The sequence below is a fragment of the Brassica napus genome, chromosome C8 (assembly GCF_020379485.1).
Source record: "Brassica napus cultivar Da-Ae chromosome C8, Da-Ae, whole genome shotgun sequence".
NCBI classification, from domain to species: domain Eukaryota; kingdom Viridiplantae; phylum Streptophyta; class Magnoliopsida; order Brassicales; family Brassicaceae; genus Brassica; species Brassica napus.
In genome coordinates, this window is record NC_063451.1 from 126,576 (window position 1) to 143,358 (window position 16,783).

General features: G+C 35.0%; 2 protein-coding genes and 1 pseudogene across 8 annotated transcripts; 1 reads left to right on the forward strand and 2 right to left on the reverse strand.

Annotated features, from left to right (window-relative positions):
• Window positions 1-2,337: 2,337 nt before the first annotated feature.
• On the reverse strand, window positions 2,338-4,167 carry LOC125591760 (annotated as a pseudogene).
• Window positions 4,168-4,791: 624 nt separating this feature from the next.
• On the reverse strand, window positions 4,792-6,599 carry LOC106362228 (ran-binding protein 1 homolog a-like). Its single transcript, XM_048766584.1, has 4 exons — window positions 6,365-6,599; window positions 6,124-6,275; window positions 5,894-6,019; window positions 4,792-5,334 (listed from the first exon to the last, which is right to left on the reverse strand). Exons 1-4 carry the CDS (start codon window positions 6,568-6,570, stop codon window positions 5,093-5,095), a joined length of 726 nt encoding a protein of 241 aa, XP_048622541.1. The 5' UTR covers window positions 6,571-6,599; the 3' UTR covers window positions 4,792-5,092.
• LOC125591761 (CST complex subunit STN1-like) lies at window positions 6,588-9,431 on the forward strand. Of its 7 annotated transcripts, none has more exons than XM_048766588.1 (5): window positions 6,588-6,766; window positions 6,904-6,957; window positions 7,335-7,374; window positions 8,527-8,603; window positions 8,803-9,431. In XM_048766588.1, the coding sequence occupies exon 5, from the start codon at window positions 8,805-8,807 to the stop codon at window positions 9,279-9,281; it is 477 nt and encodes a 158-aa protein (XP_048622545.1). In that variant the 5' UTR covers window positions 6,588-6,766; window positions 6,904-6,957; window positions 7,335-7,374; window positions 8,527-8,603; window positions 8,803-8,804; the 3' UTR covers window positions 9,282-9,431. The 7 variants fall into 7 exon arrangements, with proteins under 7 accessions (XP_048622545.1, XP_048622548.1, XP_048622547.1 ...); XM_048766591.1 differs by having other exon boundaries at window positions 8,527-8,586; XM_048766590.1 differs by having other exon boundaries at window positions 8,527-8,560.
• Window positions 9,432-16,783: the final 7,352 nt, after the last annotated feature.

Below are 16,783 nucleotides of genomic sequence, written 5' to 3' on the forward strand. Positions count from 1 at the left end.
TACATTAAGCCGTCTGAGACAACAACATGAGGGCTGGAATGCTCGCAGGGATGAATAATCTGGTTTAGATCTCCCCCTATAATCCAATTGTGGTTATCCAAATCGAGGTCACTATGCAGTTGTATCAGCTCTGCCCAAAGATCAACGCGCTCAGCACTGAGGTTAGAAGCATAGATAGTAGAGTGGATGACAGGAGGTTGGTGAGGAAAGTCTAGTTTGCACGTAATGCATTGTCGATATTGGTTTAGCACTTGAACTTTTATACTATCTCGCCATATTAGGATGATGCGTCCATCTTCATCAGAGAGGTGATTAGAGGAATAACACCAGCCCGTGCAGAGATTAGAGATAATAGGACTCAAAAAAGGTTTTTTTTATATGTGATTCTAGGATTGCACCGAAAACAGGTTTATTTTGATGAAGCCATAATATAAAAGGTCTATGCTTATCCGGGTCATTTAGGCCACAGACATTCCAAAAAAAGAGCTTAACACTCATTGGGGTGTAGGATGAGGATCCTCCAAAAGAGTGGAAGAACCTCGGGTATCAAAAGAAATAGTAGGGTTAGAGGACAAAATAGGGTAAAGGAGCATAAAAGAATTTGAGAGGGGTAATGAAAGAACAATGGAAAAAGGGTTAGTGTTTGAAGCTAAGGGTTAGTGTTTGAAGCTGAAGATGGGGGTAAGGAACGGAAACGTTTTAGTGGAGGTCTGCGAGAGAAATGAGAGGTAACAAAAGGGTTGATTGAAGCTTCAGGGAAGGAAAAGGAAGGGCTAAAATGGTTTTTAATATATGTTCATTTTTATTCTTTACATAGAAACTTAAATGATCCTTATCTTAAAGTATTTTTCACAAATACATTGGAAATCTGTACGTAAACATGTGACATGTATGGTGGAAATTTTAATTAATATATAATCGCAAACTAAAGGAAAATAAGAATGGGAGAAATGATAATTATATTTACTATTGTTTGAGATATAGTAAATTTATGTATGTATTTTACTTTATTTGACCAGTAACTAAAGGAAATAAAAGAAAATTAAAATTTTCAGTAAATAATACTCCCTCCGTTCCAGAATATAAGATGTTTAGAAGAAATTTTATGTTTCAATATGTAAGATGTTTTTGTATTTCTAGATAGCTTTAACTTTATCAAAATCTGTATAACCAATCAAATTTAATAGTTCTATTTTGTAATTGGTTGAATAGTTTTAATAATACTTTTTAGATAAAAAGTAATTTTTTTAATAAGCTGGTTTTATTTAGAACATCTTATATTTAAGAACGGAGGGAGTATGAATTAATTTTTCTCCTTGATTATTTACTTTAAATGTGACATATGATATAGTCAAAGCCTTGGTGTTGAGAATGTTTAATTTCAGCTTTACGAAATTTCACAAATATACTAATTGAATATAATCTTATATATTAAATCTTATATATTAAATCTTATATATTAAAACAGAAGTCATGACTTTGTTCATGTGTGATTTTTTTTTTTTGGACCTTTCTCTATAAAGTTTATCAAGTTTTACATAACTTAATCATCATATCTTTTAATATCTTTATCTTTTATTTAAAATACAAATAAATATTGTTTAAGATAATTCTAAGAAAATATTTTCAGAACCAGGATACAATTTATTTTCAAAAATTAATTAACTTTAATTTTATTTATTATAAAATATAATTAGAATTTCAAATTAAATTTATTTTGATTGATGAACAAAAATTAAATCATATAAATATTTTAATTTTATTCTCATGATAATAACAATTTAAATTGATTAATTTTCAAAATACATCTGATAAAGATTTTTAAAAGATTTTGTTAGAAAGAGATATCTTTTCTGTTTCAAATAAAAATATTTACTACAAAATTAGTTTGTACGTACAAATATTATAGTTTCTCTTTTAAAAATACTTTTTTTTTGTTCTTAACAGTATCTTCAAATATTTCTTCTCTATTATGTAGGTCCAATTTAATTTAACTTCCATATATAAATTTCAAATTTAGAAATAAAACCAGAAATTATGTTGGTAAGTTCCATATATTCACTAAAGCTAATAATATAAAATCTTTGTAACTACTTTAATAATGATATAGTTTAATTTTAAATAGAATATTATTATATTGAACTAAATATGATAAATTCTATTTTATTTTTATATATTTTATAATAATAATAAATCATGTTAAAATAAACTATTATATTGAACTAAATATGATAAATTATATTAAATTCATAAATTTATTTTCATAAATATAAATATTTATGTTAAAAATATAATATGATGACATAACAGCTTAATATTCGCAAACTATATAATACATGTATAAAAAAATTTACATATCTTAAAATTTTGTATATACAATAATATATTATCTAAATTGAATAAACGTAAAAAATATTGCTAAAAGAAAATTCAGCTTTGAAGGACGGTGAGTCAGAATTTAATATAAATTAAACACAAAACAATTTTCAGATATGTATTTTCATGCATATATTAAATTTTTCATTAACTAAATGCAAACACAATAAGATAAATATATAATAAGAAGCGAAAAATGCATGTAACGATCTTAAACAATTGATTAATTATAACATATAAACTATGAAATTATTGTATTTGAAATAGTTATATAAATATTTATATATATAATTAACGTTAAAAATGTATACCACCAATGATTTAAAATAAATATCTATGTATATAAATTGAAAAAATATCTGTGCGGTTGTAGTTGTCAAGATATAGTTAACACTTTACAAACCGTGCATACAGCATAGTAAACAACCGAAACACAACTGACCATTAGCCCCAATCGATGACAAACAAAAAAAGACCATTAGCTCCAATCGATGACAAGAAAAAAAAAAGACCATTAGCTTCAATCAATCTCAGACCAAACCAGACCGGACTTCAACACATATGCACCCCAAATTAAAATGGTGAACCAATACATAAATCTTTCTAAGCCAATATTAAACTGACTAAAATAGATAAACCCAACCAACCGGCCGCACATACTGCCCTTCGAATATTCTGGCTGCCGCTTGAACGATGCGATCCACGAGTACCGTTACGACCAGCATAACTCGAACCAAAACGTCCTCCGCCGTTTGACCAGCTTTGACAGCTTACACCTCCTCCTCCCACGCTGCTATGGCCGCCACCACCTCCTCCACTCGTGCTGCTACCACTGCTGCCCCCATCTCCTCCACTCGTGCTGCTACCGCCGCCTCCACCAGCTCCTCCACTGCCTCTTCGTTTGCAACGAAAGCTAACTCTCGAGCCTTTCCTTCAAACACATGAACAACTGGTTTTGACTCATTTAGATGAAGACTCTCTTTGTTCGTATCAAGTGAGGAAGAGCGTGAGCTAACGGAAGTGAAATCGTGATGAAGATGAAAGATGAAGAGAATGTATAAAACCAACGGTGTTCTTCTCAAGCCCATCATCGTGTTTTTTGTTTAGTTTTATGTGTAGTACTCACATTATTTTCCCGTTTGTTATGCATATAAATAAATTCGATATTTAAACTATTAAAACAGAATCTCTACTGTGATTCTACCTATAATTTTTAGAATTATTTACAATAGAATTTCATTATCTAACTTGAATTTCTTAATTAATTCGCTTACTATATTTATAACCTATTATTTTTAAAATATTTTTTATCCTTAATTAATTCGCTTGCCATATTTGTACCTAATCATATTTATAACTAATTCCGCACCATATTTATAACTGACCTTATTTATTATATAAGAACTTTATTTAAAAATAAAACAAATATGAAAGCGGTCTGAGGATTAAAAGCGGCACAAGTGGTTGACTGTTTGACTTGGAAAAGTCTAATAGATATTTATACTTTAACTAGTGTTGACATATCTTAGCCATCTAATTCGTTTTTGGTATTTTGTAGGGTTGGGCGTTCGGGTACCCGTTGGCGTTTTGGCGTTCGGGTACCCGTTGGCGTTCGGATCGGGTTTTCCAGATTTCGGTTCTTTTTTATAACACCTCTTAGGTCTCATTCTAGTTAATTTGCAAGTACGGATCGGGTTCGGATATAACACATCGGGTTCGACTCGGTTTTGTATCACATCATAGAACCCATAAAGTAATCATATATCATTCGGATTCGGGTTATATCGGATCGGTTCGGATAGACCCGAAATAAAATCTAAAATTTAAAAATAAAACATAAGAAATATATAATTAAGTATTTAAGGTAGTTATTTAAAATTTTAAATAATTATTGTTAGATAACATTTCAAAATAAATATGAAATTGAATATTTGAAGTATATATTCATGTTTTATATAATTATATTGTATATTATTTTGGACATTCAGATCGGTTTCTTCGGATATCTTTTCGGATTTTTCGATTTTTTCGGTTTTTCGGGTTACCCGTTCGGGTTCGGTTAATAACACTTCGGGTTCGGATATGTTTTGTACCACCTTACAAGATTTATTCAAATATTTTTTACATTTCGGACTGGATACGGATCAGGTTTTTCGGTTCGGGTTCAGTTCGGATTTCAGGTTACGGATATTATGCCCAGGCCTAGTATTTTGTATCATAGCCAAAATGTATGCTGATTCACCAAACCCAATTTAGTACATGGTGGTTTGTTGTCTTATTGATTCCGTGTGAACAGTTTGAGTAACCCTTTTGGGTATAGAGCATAATAAAGCATGTGGCTTTAATTCGATTTCTGAATGGAATTTTACTTGTCAGAAAAAAAACATATTAGAAAACTTGGTTTGTGAACGAATATCATCTCTATCCCCCATATAATAAGACCATGCAAAAAAAAATCATAAAACAATTAAATCCAATGTACTTATATAAGTAAACCTCTCCCCTGAATCTCTCATATCATTCGACCGACTCTTTCAGACTCAAAAACTAAAGACCCAAAAACGACACTGCAAAACCCGACCACAAGCGATATGACTGGACAAAACATGTGTAGATAGATAGTGCCCAGACAATGGTAGACTCGAGAGAGATGCATCTAACACTTATAGGCTATAATGTCTCGCCAAGATCTGGGGAGCGTAAACTTTGATGCAACTTAAGTTGAGGGACTAGCCTCCTCGGTTTTCTTTTCTTCACCCGCTTTCTCTGGCTCGTCTTTTTTCTTTTCATCTGCTTCCACTTCAGTCTTCTCCTTCTCCACAGGTTTCTCCTCTGTTTTTGTCTCTTCGACGGTTAGCTTCTCGAGAAGACCAGCGGTGTCAGAGGCATCTCTGCTCTCTTCTTTCTCTACTTCAGATTCAGCAACTTCGTTGAACTTCTGCATAAATGCTTTGCAGTCTGACAAGGATAACAAGACTTTATTACAAAAACTTCTCGGTTCATGGCATTATCAAGCACAGAAACAATTGAAAAGATACACCCCAATATATAAAAAAGTAGACCACTGCCTAAACTTTTCGGTTAATAGCATATCAAACTAGTTGCAGCAGAAACACATGCCTAACTCCCTCAAGTTCTTTGGCTCTTTCTAACGTAACGTAAACATAATCTAGCAGCAATAGACAACTCTTGAACACGATAACTCTGTTATTACCAAGGTTAAATACACAGTGAAGAGAGAGTAATACTTTTTGGAAAGGAAAAAAACAAAGCAATTGAGAGCTCAAAACCAGCCCAAAATGAAATCTTTGAGTTGAGATCTTCCAAAAACAAGTAGCCACAAAGAAAAGTTCAAGATCCATTAGTAATCTAAGACCCTAACTTAAGTGCAACCAGTTATCTACTGACAGTATATAAGCCAAAGCAAGATGAATAACGGGCATGGCATTGACACGAGTTGTAATCAGAAAGTGGAGACTAATATAAGATATGGCATGGCAGTTAATGTCAAACTCACTCTCAATAGAAGCAAATCGGATGCAGAAAAGCTCATCCTTGAGTTCACCATCAGCAAAGTCACGAGCGTGCCATACACAAGACTTTTCATTTCCAACGTGTTCTTGAACACTCATGCCCTGTGTAACTGCACAAGTTCCAAAGGTGTAGATACAATGAGTAAAGAGTAACTTAAATACCGATCCAAAGGAAACTTAAACCACATAAAGTAAAATCTAAACGGAGATTTACCGAAGTGATTAGCACAGATCTTGAGAGTTTTCGATTGCCTCATGACGAGACGAATCTTGCCAGTGCTCTTATGCTTCAAGAGCTTCACAGTACCAGCACCTCTCTCCTTCCACTGATTCGCCTCCTTATCGAACCGATACAGCTTCGATTTCCTTAGATTCACACAAACAATTTTTTTCAATCAACAAGTCTCAAGAGTCCCTAGGAAATTCGATTAGATCGCAAATCTCGTTAGACTTACAGATCGAGGACGGCGTCTTCGTCTTCCTCGCCGGTAGTGACGGCAACCTCCTCTAGCCTAACGATCGGAGCGACCTGAGCTCCGGTGTCCTCGTCCTCGTTAGCTCCAGCTTCTTCAACGTCTCTGTGCTCGTGCTCGGGTTCGTTGGTCGCCATAGTAATAAAATACACATATGATTTGGAGCGGCTCTCAATCTCACCAATCATGTTTGCGCTGAATGCAGGAGACGAGACTCCGTTCTGATTGATCTTGTTGCGACTCTCTCTTCGTGAGGGCACGATACAGCTCCACAACTTCTGGAGCACGACGCACGGACCTTTTGCCAAGTGTTGTCTTTGATGGAAGTGGCGGAGGCGGCGGCGGCTTTATTGCTGTAGATTGTTCTTTGACCGTTGGCTTCAGGTTTGGATTCTTTCCCTCATGACTCTTTATGTTGGATTTGATACTCTCTGGCGCTTTCAGATTAGATGCGTCTGTGTTGCCACCATCATATGAGCTCTGCAACTTTTTCCATAACATTGATTTCCTCTCATTGTCAGAAGCTTGAAGCTCCTTCACCAGACGCATAAGATCCGAATCATCCTCCCCATTTGGTAACATATCTACCCCTGTTTTCCCTAGTAGATGTGGGATTGGGTTAGTTTTTCTTTAGGGGAATTTTTCTCCTTTATATCACTTGCTTTTCTGTTACGTCTCAAGGAAGTTATATATATTCACCTAATCCTTTGATGTTCACTTTTGCGTGTGGTTAATTGCAAATTACAAGTACAGTCACAGAATAAGAGTAGGCTCATGTGTGACCCCTTCTTTTCTAGTGAGCCGTATTAAAATTTGGACCTACATACACACTGTCCATTAAGTTAGTGACTAAGGTCATCACTTGAATGATTATGTTCAGGAATAGCTATGCTTTGATGCGCATCGGATGTCTCATTTCTTATATTAATTTTACTCCTTTTCTAAATTGCAGACTAAGTTAAAAGATCCTCTGGCCCGCAAATAAGTTAGAGGTAAGCAAATACTTTACTTAGCCTTCCTAATCACATAAGAAGTAAAGATAATTTATTATACTGAAGCTTCATTAACTTTAAGTTAGTAAGGATTGAACCATTAGGTACGTTAATGGCTTGCCTCTCAAGTAATAGTCATCCCTCACCCACTCTAAATCCACCTCGTACGTCCACGTATGAGTGTGGCTGGAATCCCTTTCTCTGTAAAATAGTTTTCGCTCTAAATCCTCTAACTTTATAAACTGATTTCACTCGTTTATTTATTTCACATTTTCATAACAAAATTATAAATTGGAGTCACAAGATGGTGTACTGAAGTATTAAACATGAGTTCACGAAAAAAAAAACACACACACAAAGGAAACATGAATCACCTCTAAAGGCATTTATTGTGGCTTTGTGAATTTTTGAGATTCTCTGCCTCTGAAGCAAAGGTAAAGTTGAAAATAACATGGTACCATTTAGTAGTTTTCTCCTGCTTTTGTTTTCTTGCTTTCATCATTTATTCATCTCCACTCTATTCATAGATAGTACTTGAATCAAATAAAATGTATATTCCCTTTCTTTATTCAAATTTACAGAAATGTATGTCCTGGAAGGGGTAGTTAAAAATAAACAGTGTCAGTGGAGTTTTGTTTGATCAGCGACTCCACACACTATTGTTTATGATGATCTCTATAAGTAACATAAAAAATGGTGGAATAACAAAGTTTATTTAGATTTAAATGATAACATCTAACCCATGGTGATGTAGCTATTACACGAGAACTAGTTGCTCAAGTAGGTGACTGTCAAGATCATTTGTTTTTGTCTGGAAAAAGAAAAATTAATGGAGTTTAGCTTTAATAATTCATGAAATTCTAGAAGTTGTCATTAAAAAAAAACTAGTTATGCAGTCTTTTTAGACTTTTGTAAAGTTGTAAACATGTCTAATTCCTTGGAAATCTTACTGGGTGCCGGTCTGCATCATGTCGTAAGATTTCAAAATCGTCATCTTCCATGAGATAGTTTCTTCTCAACACTATACTTTAGTACTTTTTAATTCTTAATAAAGTAGAGTAAATTACGCAATAATTTATTTCAAACAACTACGCTAAACTTCAGATCTCTTGAGTACGCATAACAATTTTTTTTTTTTTTTTTTGACAACAGAGGAAACTACTCTAAGAGGAAACCATCGGTTCAGGTAGCCAAACCGGTGGTGTTGAATCAGTATGCAAAACAATTAAGTAACAGAAAAACTTTCTTTAATCACATTAAAAATAAAAATAGTAATGTCATCTGAATAAACTACTTATCAAAACTAGGACATATATTTATTTCCACACATAATTGCTACTTGTAGAAGTATTTTCAGTTAAATTTTTTTTTTTGAATATTGTTTAACGTTTTCCCGCACTAATCTTCATTGTTATGGTCTCTGTCCAGCCATGGATCGATCCCAGCAAAACACACACGCGAAACTCATGACACGTGACATCCACCGCCTGACACCATCACCGACAGAAGCCAACTGTTTCTCGCTGGGTGCTATCTCGTGGGTCTCACGCGTAGAGACAGTGGGCACGATCGTCTCTCGCGACATGGCCGAGAAGTTCCTCAAGTTCAGCGTTGACGATGGCACTGGCTGCGTCACGTGCATCATGTGGCTCAACCAACTCACTTCTCCTTACTTCCACCGGTTCGACTCATCGACGATTCTTCTGCACTCAAGGGTCGCTCGTAGACAAGCAAGAGACATCAGAATCGGAGCCGTAGCTCGCGTTCGTGGCCGCGTCGGCTTGTACAGAGGAGGTATGCAGATCACCGCGACTAATGTGGTAATCGAGAGAGACCCTAACGCTGAGATCTTGCACTGGTTGGAGTGTGTTAGGCTTAGTCGAAGCTGTTATCGAATTCAAAGTTAATTATGTAATTAAGAGAAAATGATTTCAACTGTAACTCGTGGTTTAAGTCTTATCATTCATCTCTGAGAATGTCTAGTTTCTTCGCCTGTGTTGAAATTGAAACTCGAACTGATAACCCCTTACTTAAGTTATAACTTTTGAACATTAGTATTTTCTATAGTCTATACTAAACATAAAAAACAAAAACTTACGAAAACATACCTTTAGTCACAAATTGAAATCTTATTAATTACTTGGTGTTATTGAAAAGAAGCTTAGATTGATTAATTTGCTTAACTATTGTGGAATTGTAAATCGAATGAAGGTTGAATCAAATATGTACACAGGACTATGGGAGTGTTATAACTGCAAGGATAGAGAGATAACATGAAGCTTTGTGTTAATTGCAACGAAAGCTAGAAATACAGGAGAGATAGCATGAAACTTTGTTCAAACAAATTTTAAAACTGTATACCTATTTATAGTATACGAACTGATAGTGACCTCTATGGTCTTGCCTAAGCACTTTCGTAGCCTTATTATCTGCGTATCATCAATGGCGGGTGTTGAAATAATTAACACTGCTATACATGATTGCAGAATCAACATATATTTATTAGTTAGAAAAAAAAGGATGAGTTTGTTTGGTCCCTAAACTTTGAAGTCTAATAGCACGAAGCTATCATGATATAGGTTAATTACATCCTACATCAAATATGCAATCAACTCACAATTTAATACTTATGTAAATCTATTACTCTTATTTTCCTATCTATTCTTTATATAGAAGCTTAAAATGATCAGAATCATAAAACATATTTTCACAAATACATTGGGAGCATGTGACCCTGACCCATATCCTCCAACGCTGCATGCGCCACTGGCATGTCTTGAATAAACTTTAAAGTATGGTGTCTGTTTTGCTTAAAATGTTATAAGTGGGTACTGGTCATTTCTTGAGTGTGTGTGGTGCATGTCTCATTTAGTATAGTTCCTAGTGGCCATAGTTGATCAGTTTTTTGGTGGAGATTGAGTCTTGTCTTTATCTCGAGTCTTCGCATCACTCATCATCACATGGTCCACGGATAAGGTTAATCCTCCAGTTGGGCCATGACTTTTCATATTTTGATATAGATTCCAAGGAGCTAAGCGATAATGTTTTTCTAATGGCTTATGAGTTATGAGATTATGCTTGTCTATATCTATATTTGTTATAAAAGTAATATAATAGTCTATCTTTATTTGTTATAAAAGTAATGGAAAAGTCTATCTTTATTCATAACATAGAAGTTTCTTATATAGGAGATTACACCGTTATAGATAAATAAAAAGATTACAAATCATAATCTTTTGGTTATGAGCCATCCACAATCTGGTTCATAACACTCCTCCTTGGATGCCATAACTATTTAGAGCTTGTAATGTACTTTAATGTTGCCTCATTAAAACCTTACCAGGAAAACCCAATTGGGATAAAACCATGGTGAAGGAAAAAAAGTACAACACACATTACTCTCCCTGATTTGGACATTACTGAAGGGACCTCTCCAATTTTCTGCAATCCGTGGGTGATGAAGATCTTGGGCAGAATATGCTTCGTCCTCGAACATGATAGTTGGTTCTTCTTTACCATCGGCCATGCCACAATCTGATCGAACATATTGAGTCATCGACCTCAAATACACACACACGAAATCTTGGATGATGTTGCTGTGATATGCGTGTACCACCATGTGTAAAACATAGCTTGTCTGAAAACAAATCAACAAAACCAAATAACCACTCTTTGGGCTGGTTAGTATAAAATAAACCAAAATCAAAGGCTTCTTCATCGTCATTCTTATAGACCAATCAGATCAGTGTCTAAAACAATACTTTTGCACTGTCCATCTCAGGACTAAATGAACTTCTTTATCATCCACCTTTGGACTGAATGGATCAGTGTCCAAAACAAGTGATCTCACACCCATGTACTAGATAATGGGTGAGACTGGTCCATATTAAATCTCTTGAGTACTCTTTTCTGTATATACTATTTGATGCACAAGGATTTCATTGTTAATGTACTCAAGCTGTAATCCCAAACAAAACTTTGTTTTCCAAGATCTTTCATCTCAAACTCTTTCTTGAGATATTCAACTGTTTGAGAAATTGTATCCAGAGGTTCCTAGGATATTCAGATCATATACTTTAATGATTATCAATATTGTTCTCGAGAACTTGCTGTACTTTCAGCTCAATACCATCTAGTACTTTCATTATCCAGTGGACCATATAAATATGCAGTCACTACATCAACTTGCTGCAAGTCTAATTTTCTCTCTTATATAGCCAAACTTATGAGAAATCTTAAAAGTAGTTGCATTTACCACATGAGAGTATATCTCCTCATAATCTATTACTGGTCTTTGTGAGAAGCCTTGTGCAACATTAGCTTTATATCTCACGATTTCTATTCCTCACAAGACCCATTTATATCCACTGGTTTTAACATCATATGGCGTCTTAATCATATGGCCAAATACACCTTTCTTCTTTAAACTAATTAACTCCACGTTTCCATTCAATTTGTTCTACGAGTGCACACTCTTATATTGACGTGGGTTCATGATCCTCGCTTATATTCATAAATTCAAGGGCTACCTTGTATCATCTTATGTCGACATTCCTTATGGTGTTCCATTATGTTCCAGACATTATATAATCGATTGAGATTCATTATTATCAGGACCTTTAATACTTTGCAGCTTGGCGTCCCAAGCTACATTGTTTGGTACCTGTACCTTAGAGACGGCCAGCCTTATCTCTATGTCTGGGATGGTTTCCTTGACCTCGGATTTGTTTTATCATTCTATGCACCTTTCTCTTTTGTTTCCGAGGATTCTTATCTTTTGGAACTTATTGGTCTATCTTGTATAAACTCTGTAGCAACTTGACTGTGTCTCTCTTGGACATCAATTTAGTTGGTGCTTTACAAGCTGGTTTATATATGACTTAGTCATTCTTTTTCGGGTCAGTAAATGTGTCTGGCATTTGATTAGCTAGCTTTGTAAATGTATAATCTTTGGACGTCTATTTCACATTCTTTAGTCTGAGGATCTTGCCAAGACAATGATGGTCGATGCCATTCTGTTTCTCTTACCAGCTTATTATTTTCTCCCCATAATGTTGGATAGTCGGATCCATTAAACTTTGCAATCCGTGTTCTTGGCCACTAAATAGATCACCCATATTTGGCTCAAGGTACTTCATTATTTGTGGGAGATTCATATCCAACATATCCCCATCCTCATCCTCTTCTAAGGATCCATCTTAGACGGCACATATATTTGTGGTGGCTTATCCAAATATCTCAAGATGTTATATGTCTGGCTCATGACCCGTAATAAATTTGAGATGAGAATATCTATGCTCACTTAATGGTCTGATGCTTATTAGTTAAGATGCAAGTTAATTCGTGTGTCCCCAAGCCTTGGACTGAGAGTTTGGACCTATGGGTAATGGCCAATACATATTTATAAAAGGATTCAGCCAAGCTATATATAGTATGGACATGTGTGGATTTGTCCTCACTGCCCCCTCATGGACATACTATAATCTTTAAGTGCTTTGGGACATCATGGCCTAATGAGTTTCCATTTTGTTCATGCTACACACGTGAGATTCTATGGGATAACTCTTTGTGCCCTGTCCAATATCAATTTCGCATCATGTTTTGGACCAGGATGGCCAATCTGGTCATACCATAAAGTGTATAATTTCGTGGGTAAACCATTCTGGTTACCATGACTATTGCCTCTATCATACTGATCTTGGCATAGTCTAGATCAATAGAGAATGCATGTATAGTTTTTTTTTTTTTTTTTTTTTTTTTATAGACAATCTGAAGTTTCATAATCCATAAGATCGTCCTTCTCATGATTGAAGTCGTTTTCATCATCTTGGTAAGTCATATGGGCTTCAGGATTCTTCCCTTTCAAGCTCTCTTAATAGAGGTCAACTAGATGCTTGGGAGTCCTACAAGTCTTAGCCCAATGATTGCTCATTCCACATCTATGGCACACGTATTTCTCTGATTTAGTCGAGTGTTGGGGTTTGAAAGAAGATCCACGGCCACGACCATGGCCTCGTCCAAATGAGCCACGGTCCTGTCCATGGTCTCGACCATTTCCTCGCCCGCGGCCAAAGGATCTTCGACTTCGGCCACGTCCGTTCGATTTATCTCGACCACGGCCATGCTGGCCGTTTCCTTGGACGTGGTTGGACTCTTTATTGTCCTCTGTAGCGTGTGCATCAGGTAGTGGAGCTGATCCAAGTGGTCTCATCTGACTGTTTCTCATTAGTAATTCATTGTTCTGCTCAGCGAGCAAGAGACAAGAAATAAGATTAGCATAGGTTTTAAAACCTTTCTCTCGGTACTGTTGTTGTAACAACACATTGCTTGCATGGAAAGTGGAAAATGTTTTCTCAAACATATCATGTTCCGTAATACTTTAACCACACAGTTTCATTTTAGAAACAATCTTAAACAGTACAGAGTTATATTCGTCCACAGAATTATAGTCTTGGATCCTCAGATTCGTCCAATCAAACCGAGCTTTTGGTAAGATCACCGTTCTCTGGTGATCATATCTCGATTTCAATTCATTCCAAAGATCTAGTGGATTCTCAATGGTTAGGTATTGATCCTTGAGACTCTCAGCTAGACGATGACGAATGATCAAGATGGCTCTATAACGATCCTTTTCATTGGCATTATTGTTCTCGGTGATACACTCACCGAGTCCCTTGTATTTCAGGATGATCTTAGCATCGAGCGCCCACTGAAGGTAATTGTCTCCAGATAGATTTAGGGCAGCGAAATCAAGGTTGTTGATTTTCGACATCTGAAGTTATAGATTAATATTTTTAGATCTTTTAGGAATAGTTTTTAATGTTTAAACGATTAGGGTTTTATGTTCAAACAATCAAACAAGCCTTCACAACCAAGATCTATGCCTCACGGCCAATGAGAAAGCCACACGGCCATGGATGCAAACTAGTTCGTTTTTATGCATTTAGTTTGTCATGTAATTTCAATCCTAACATGATTTGTTTCTATCAGTTCATGATGCAATCAAAACAAGCAAACCTATCGGCCAAGCAAAGATCAAGCCACACGGCTATTTGATTCAATTCAACACCATTCCTAGAATAAGTTCTAAGTGTAATTGCAATCAATCAATGTGATTAAGTTATGGTATAAATGCAACAAGGCCACACGGCCACGAGTATGATCAAGTCTAGAACAGTTTAACCTAATATGTAGTTTCAGATTTCGATTTTAAAAATAATCTAAACTAGGTCATTAGGGTTTTAGTTTAAACAAGCCAAACAATCAGATTCGAGTTTGAACAATCTTAACAATAGTTCTAGGTGATCAAATCAACCAATCAATGTTCAATTTCAAACAATCAAAATCGATTTTCAGAATTAGGGTTTTAGTGTTTTGATTTTATTAACAAGCAATTTCAATTTCAGGATGATCAAATTCAATCTCAATCAATCAATCAATCAATCAGTTTTAATTAATCAATAGTTTTCGAATTAGGGTTTAGGGATTTCCAAAATTTGATCTTAGATCAAAGGGAGTTGATTTGAGATTCAAAACCTTTAAGGTTCTGATTTTAATTGATCAATGGATCAATCTCGATTTTTAGGGTTTGGGGATCGAACTTATAGAGCTTCGATTTACTCACTTAGGGATTGATCTATTATCCTATGCCTTTCATCTTAGAGATTATATTTTAGGGTTTCATTCTTTACAATCAACCAAATTCGATTCATTATGTTCTTAGAATTTGAAATACCTTTAGTTTAGTTGTTTGTAGAAACCGGACCACCAAGAATGAACCTCGAGCTTAGACACGGTCGGGACGCGAGCTGGCTGGGACGCGAGCTGCTTCTATCGGATCGCGAGCGGCTCTGATACGAACGGGAGCTGTTGCTGTCGGATCGCGAGCTGTCCTTGATGTATGATGGAGCTGAGTTCGTCTAGGATCAGGAACGCCTTGGGGCTGGAGCTGATCAGGTGGACACGAGCTGGAACGGAGCCGCGAACGGATTAGGGTTCGTCGGTATTGTCGGGTTCGGATTAGGGTTCCAAAGCAAATCTGCGCCCACTGTATCTGTGCGTGAGGGCGCGTTGGTGGTCAGATCGACAAGCGGTTTGCACTGACTGATTCGTCTCGGCCAGGGATTCGATTTGATATCTTGATCGTTTTCTGGGTCCTCACGGTTTGGGAGAAAGGCCACTTCGAAGTTCCGAGGCAGATTCCTTTTCATTTAGGGTTTTAGGGTTTTAGCGATTTGGTTTTAGGCTCAGAGTGTTAGAGGCTATCGTGCTGATAACGTGTTGTAAAATTAAGGATTTAGAACTGTAAGTTTCTGTATATTATTAATGAATAAGTGTTCCCTTTATATAGGGGTTACAAGAGAGATAAATGGAAATACAATAATAGGAAATATTACAAATCATAAACATAAACGAATTAGAAAATAGGCAAGTTGTAGCCGCCTTTTTCTCCACTCCAAGTCTCGCGGCCGCCTCTCTCTCTCTAGGGTTGGGCCGCCTCTCTCTCTAAGTGTATGGTATGGACCGAGTCGGTTATAAACATCCACCAATTGATTTATAACAATACTATTATTTATGAAGTGATTTTGCTGATTTGTCACATTCTCCATGATTTTAGCTAATTTTGCTTATTTGTCATATTCTTATTAGTTTTTAGATTAAATCATCAATTTATTAATTTAGATAATATAAATATTTCAAACTTTCTAATTAATTTATTAATTTAAACAATATAAATATTTCGAAATTTCTAATTACAATTATGATTATAATTATTTTAACTTTCACAAGATTCTTATTAGTTTTAGGTTAAATTATTAATTTATTATTTTAAATAATATAACTATTTCAAACTCTCTAATTGAAATATTTCAAAATTTCTAATTAGAATTATGATTATAATTATTTTAACTTTCACAAGATTCTTATTAGTTTTATCTTAAATCATTAATTTATTATTTTAAATAATATAACTATTTCAAACTTTCTAATTGAAATTACAATAATAATTATTTTAAACAAGTTAGGACCAATTCTTATTTTCATATGATGTAAAATGTTTTAAACTCTATAGTTTAATTTTTCTCATTCATTCCAAGTTATCTCAATTATAGTTTTTGACATCTATATTTATGTACTTTTGATATTTGTTTTTTTTTTAGTTGGAGTTCTATATTTTTCTTCTTTCTTTGAGTTTGAAAGACTAGGAGCAAATCGGTTTTGTTACATGAAGTATATGATTATGAATTATGTATTTTGAATTACTTCGGTAGTTATTTCACGTGTATGTTTAATTACTGTTTAATCTATAAGAAAAAAATATTTTGATATTAATTTTATAGAGTTACCTATGTAATCATGTTATGAACATGTGTTTAATGGTTTAGTTTCTAAAACGGCTAAAGTAGAT

Excerpts from the sequence above, each read along its gene's own strand:
- LOC106362228 (XM_048766584.1), bottom strand. The coding sequence starts at position 6,570 with ATGATTGGTGAGATTGAGAGCCGCTCCAAATCATATGTGTATTTTATT. Across the intron at positions 6,020-6,123 it reads GATCTGTGCTAATCACTTCG|TTACACAGGGCATGAGTGTT; the intron begins GTAAATCTCCGT and ends GAACTTGTGCAG. Across the intron at positions 5,335-5,893 it reads CCGATTTGCTTCTATTGAGA|ACTGCAAAGCATTTATGCAG; the intron begins GTGAGTTTGACA and ends TATCCTTGTCAG.
- LOC125591761 (XM_048766588.1), top strand. The coding sequence starts at position 8,805 with ATGGATCGATCCCAGCAAAACACACACGCGAAACTCATGACACGTGAC.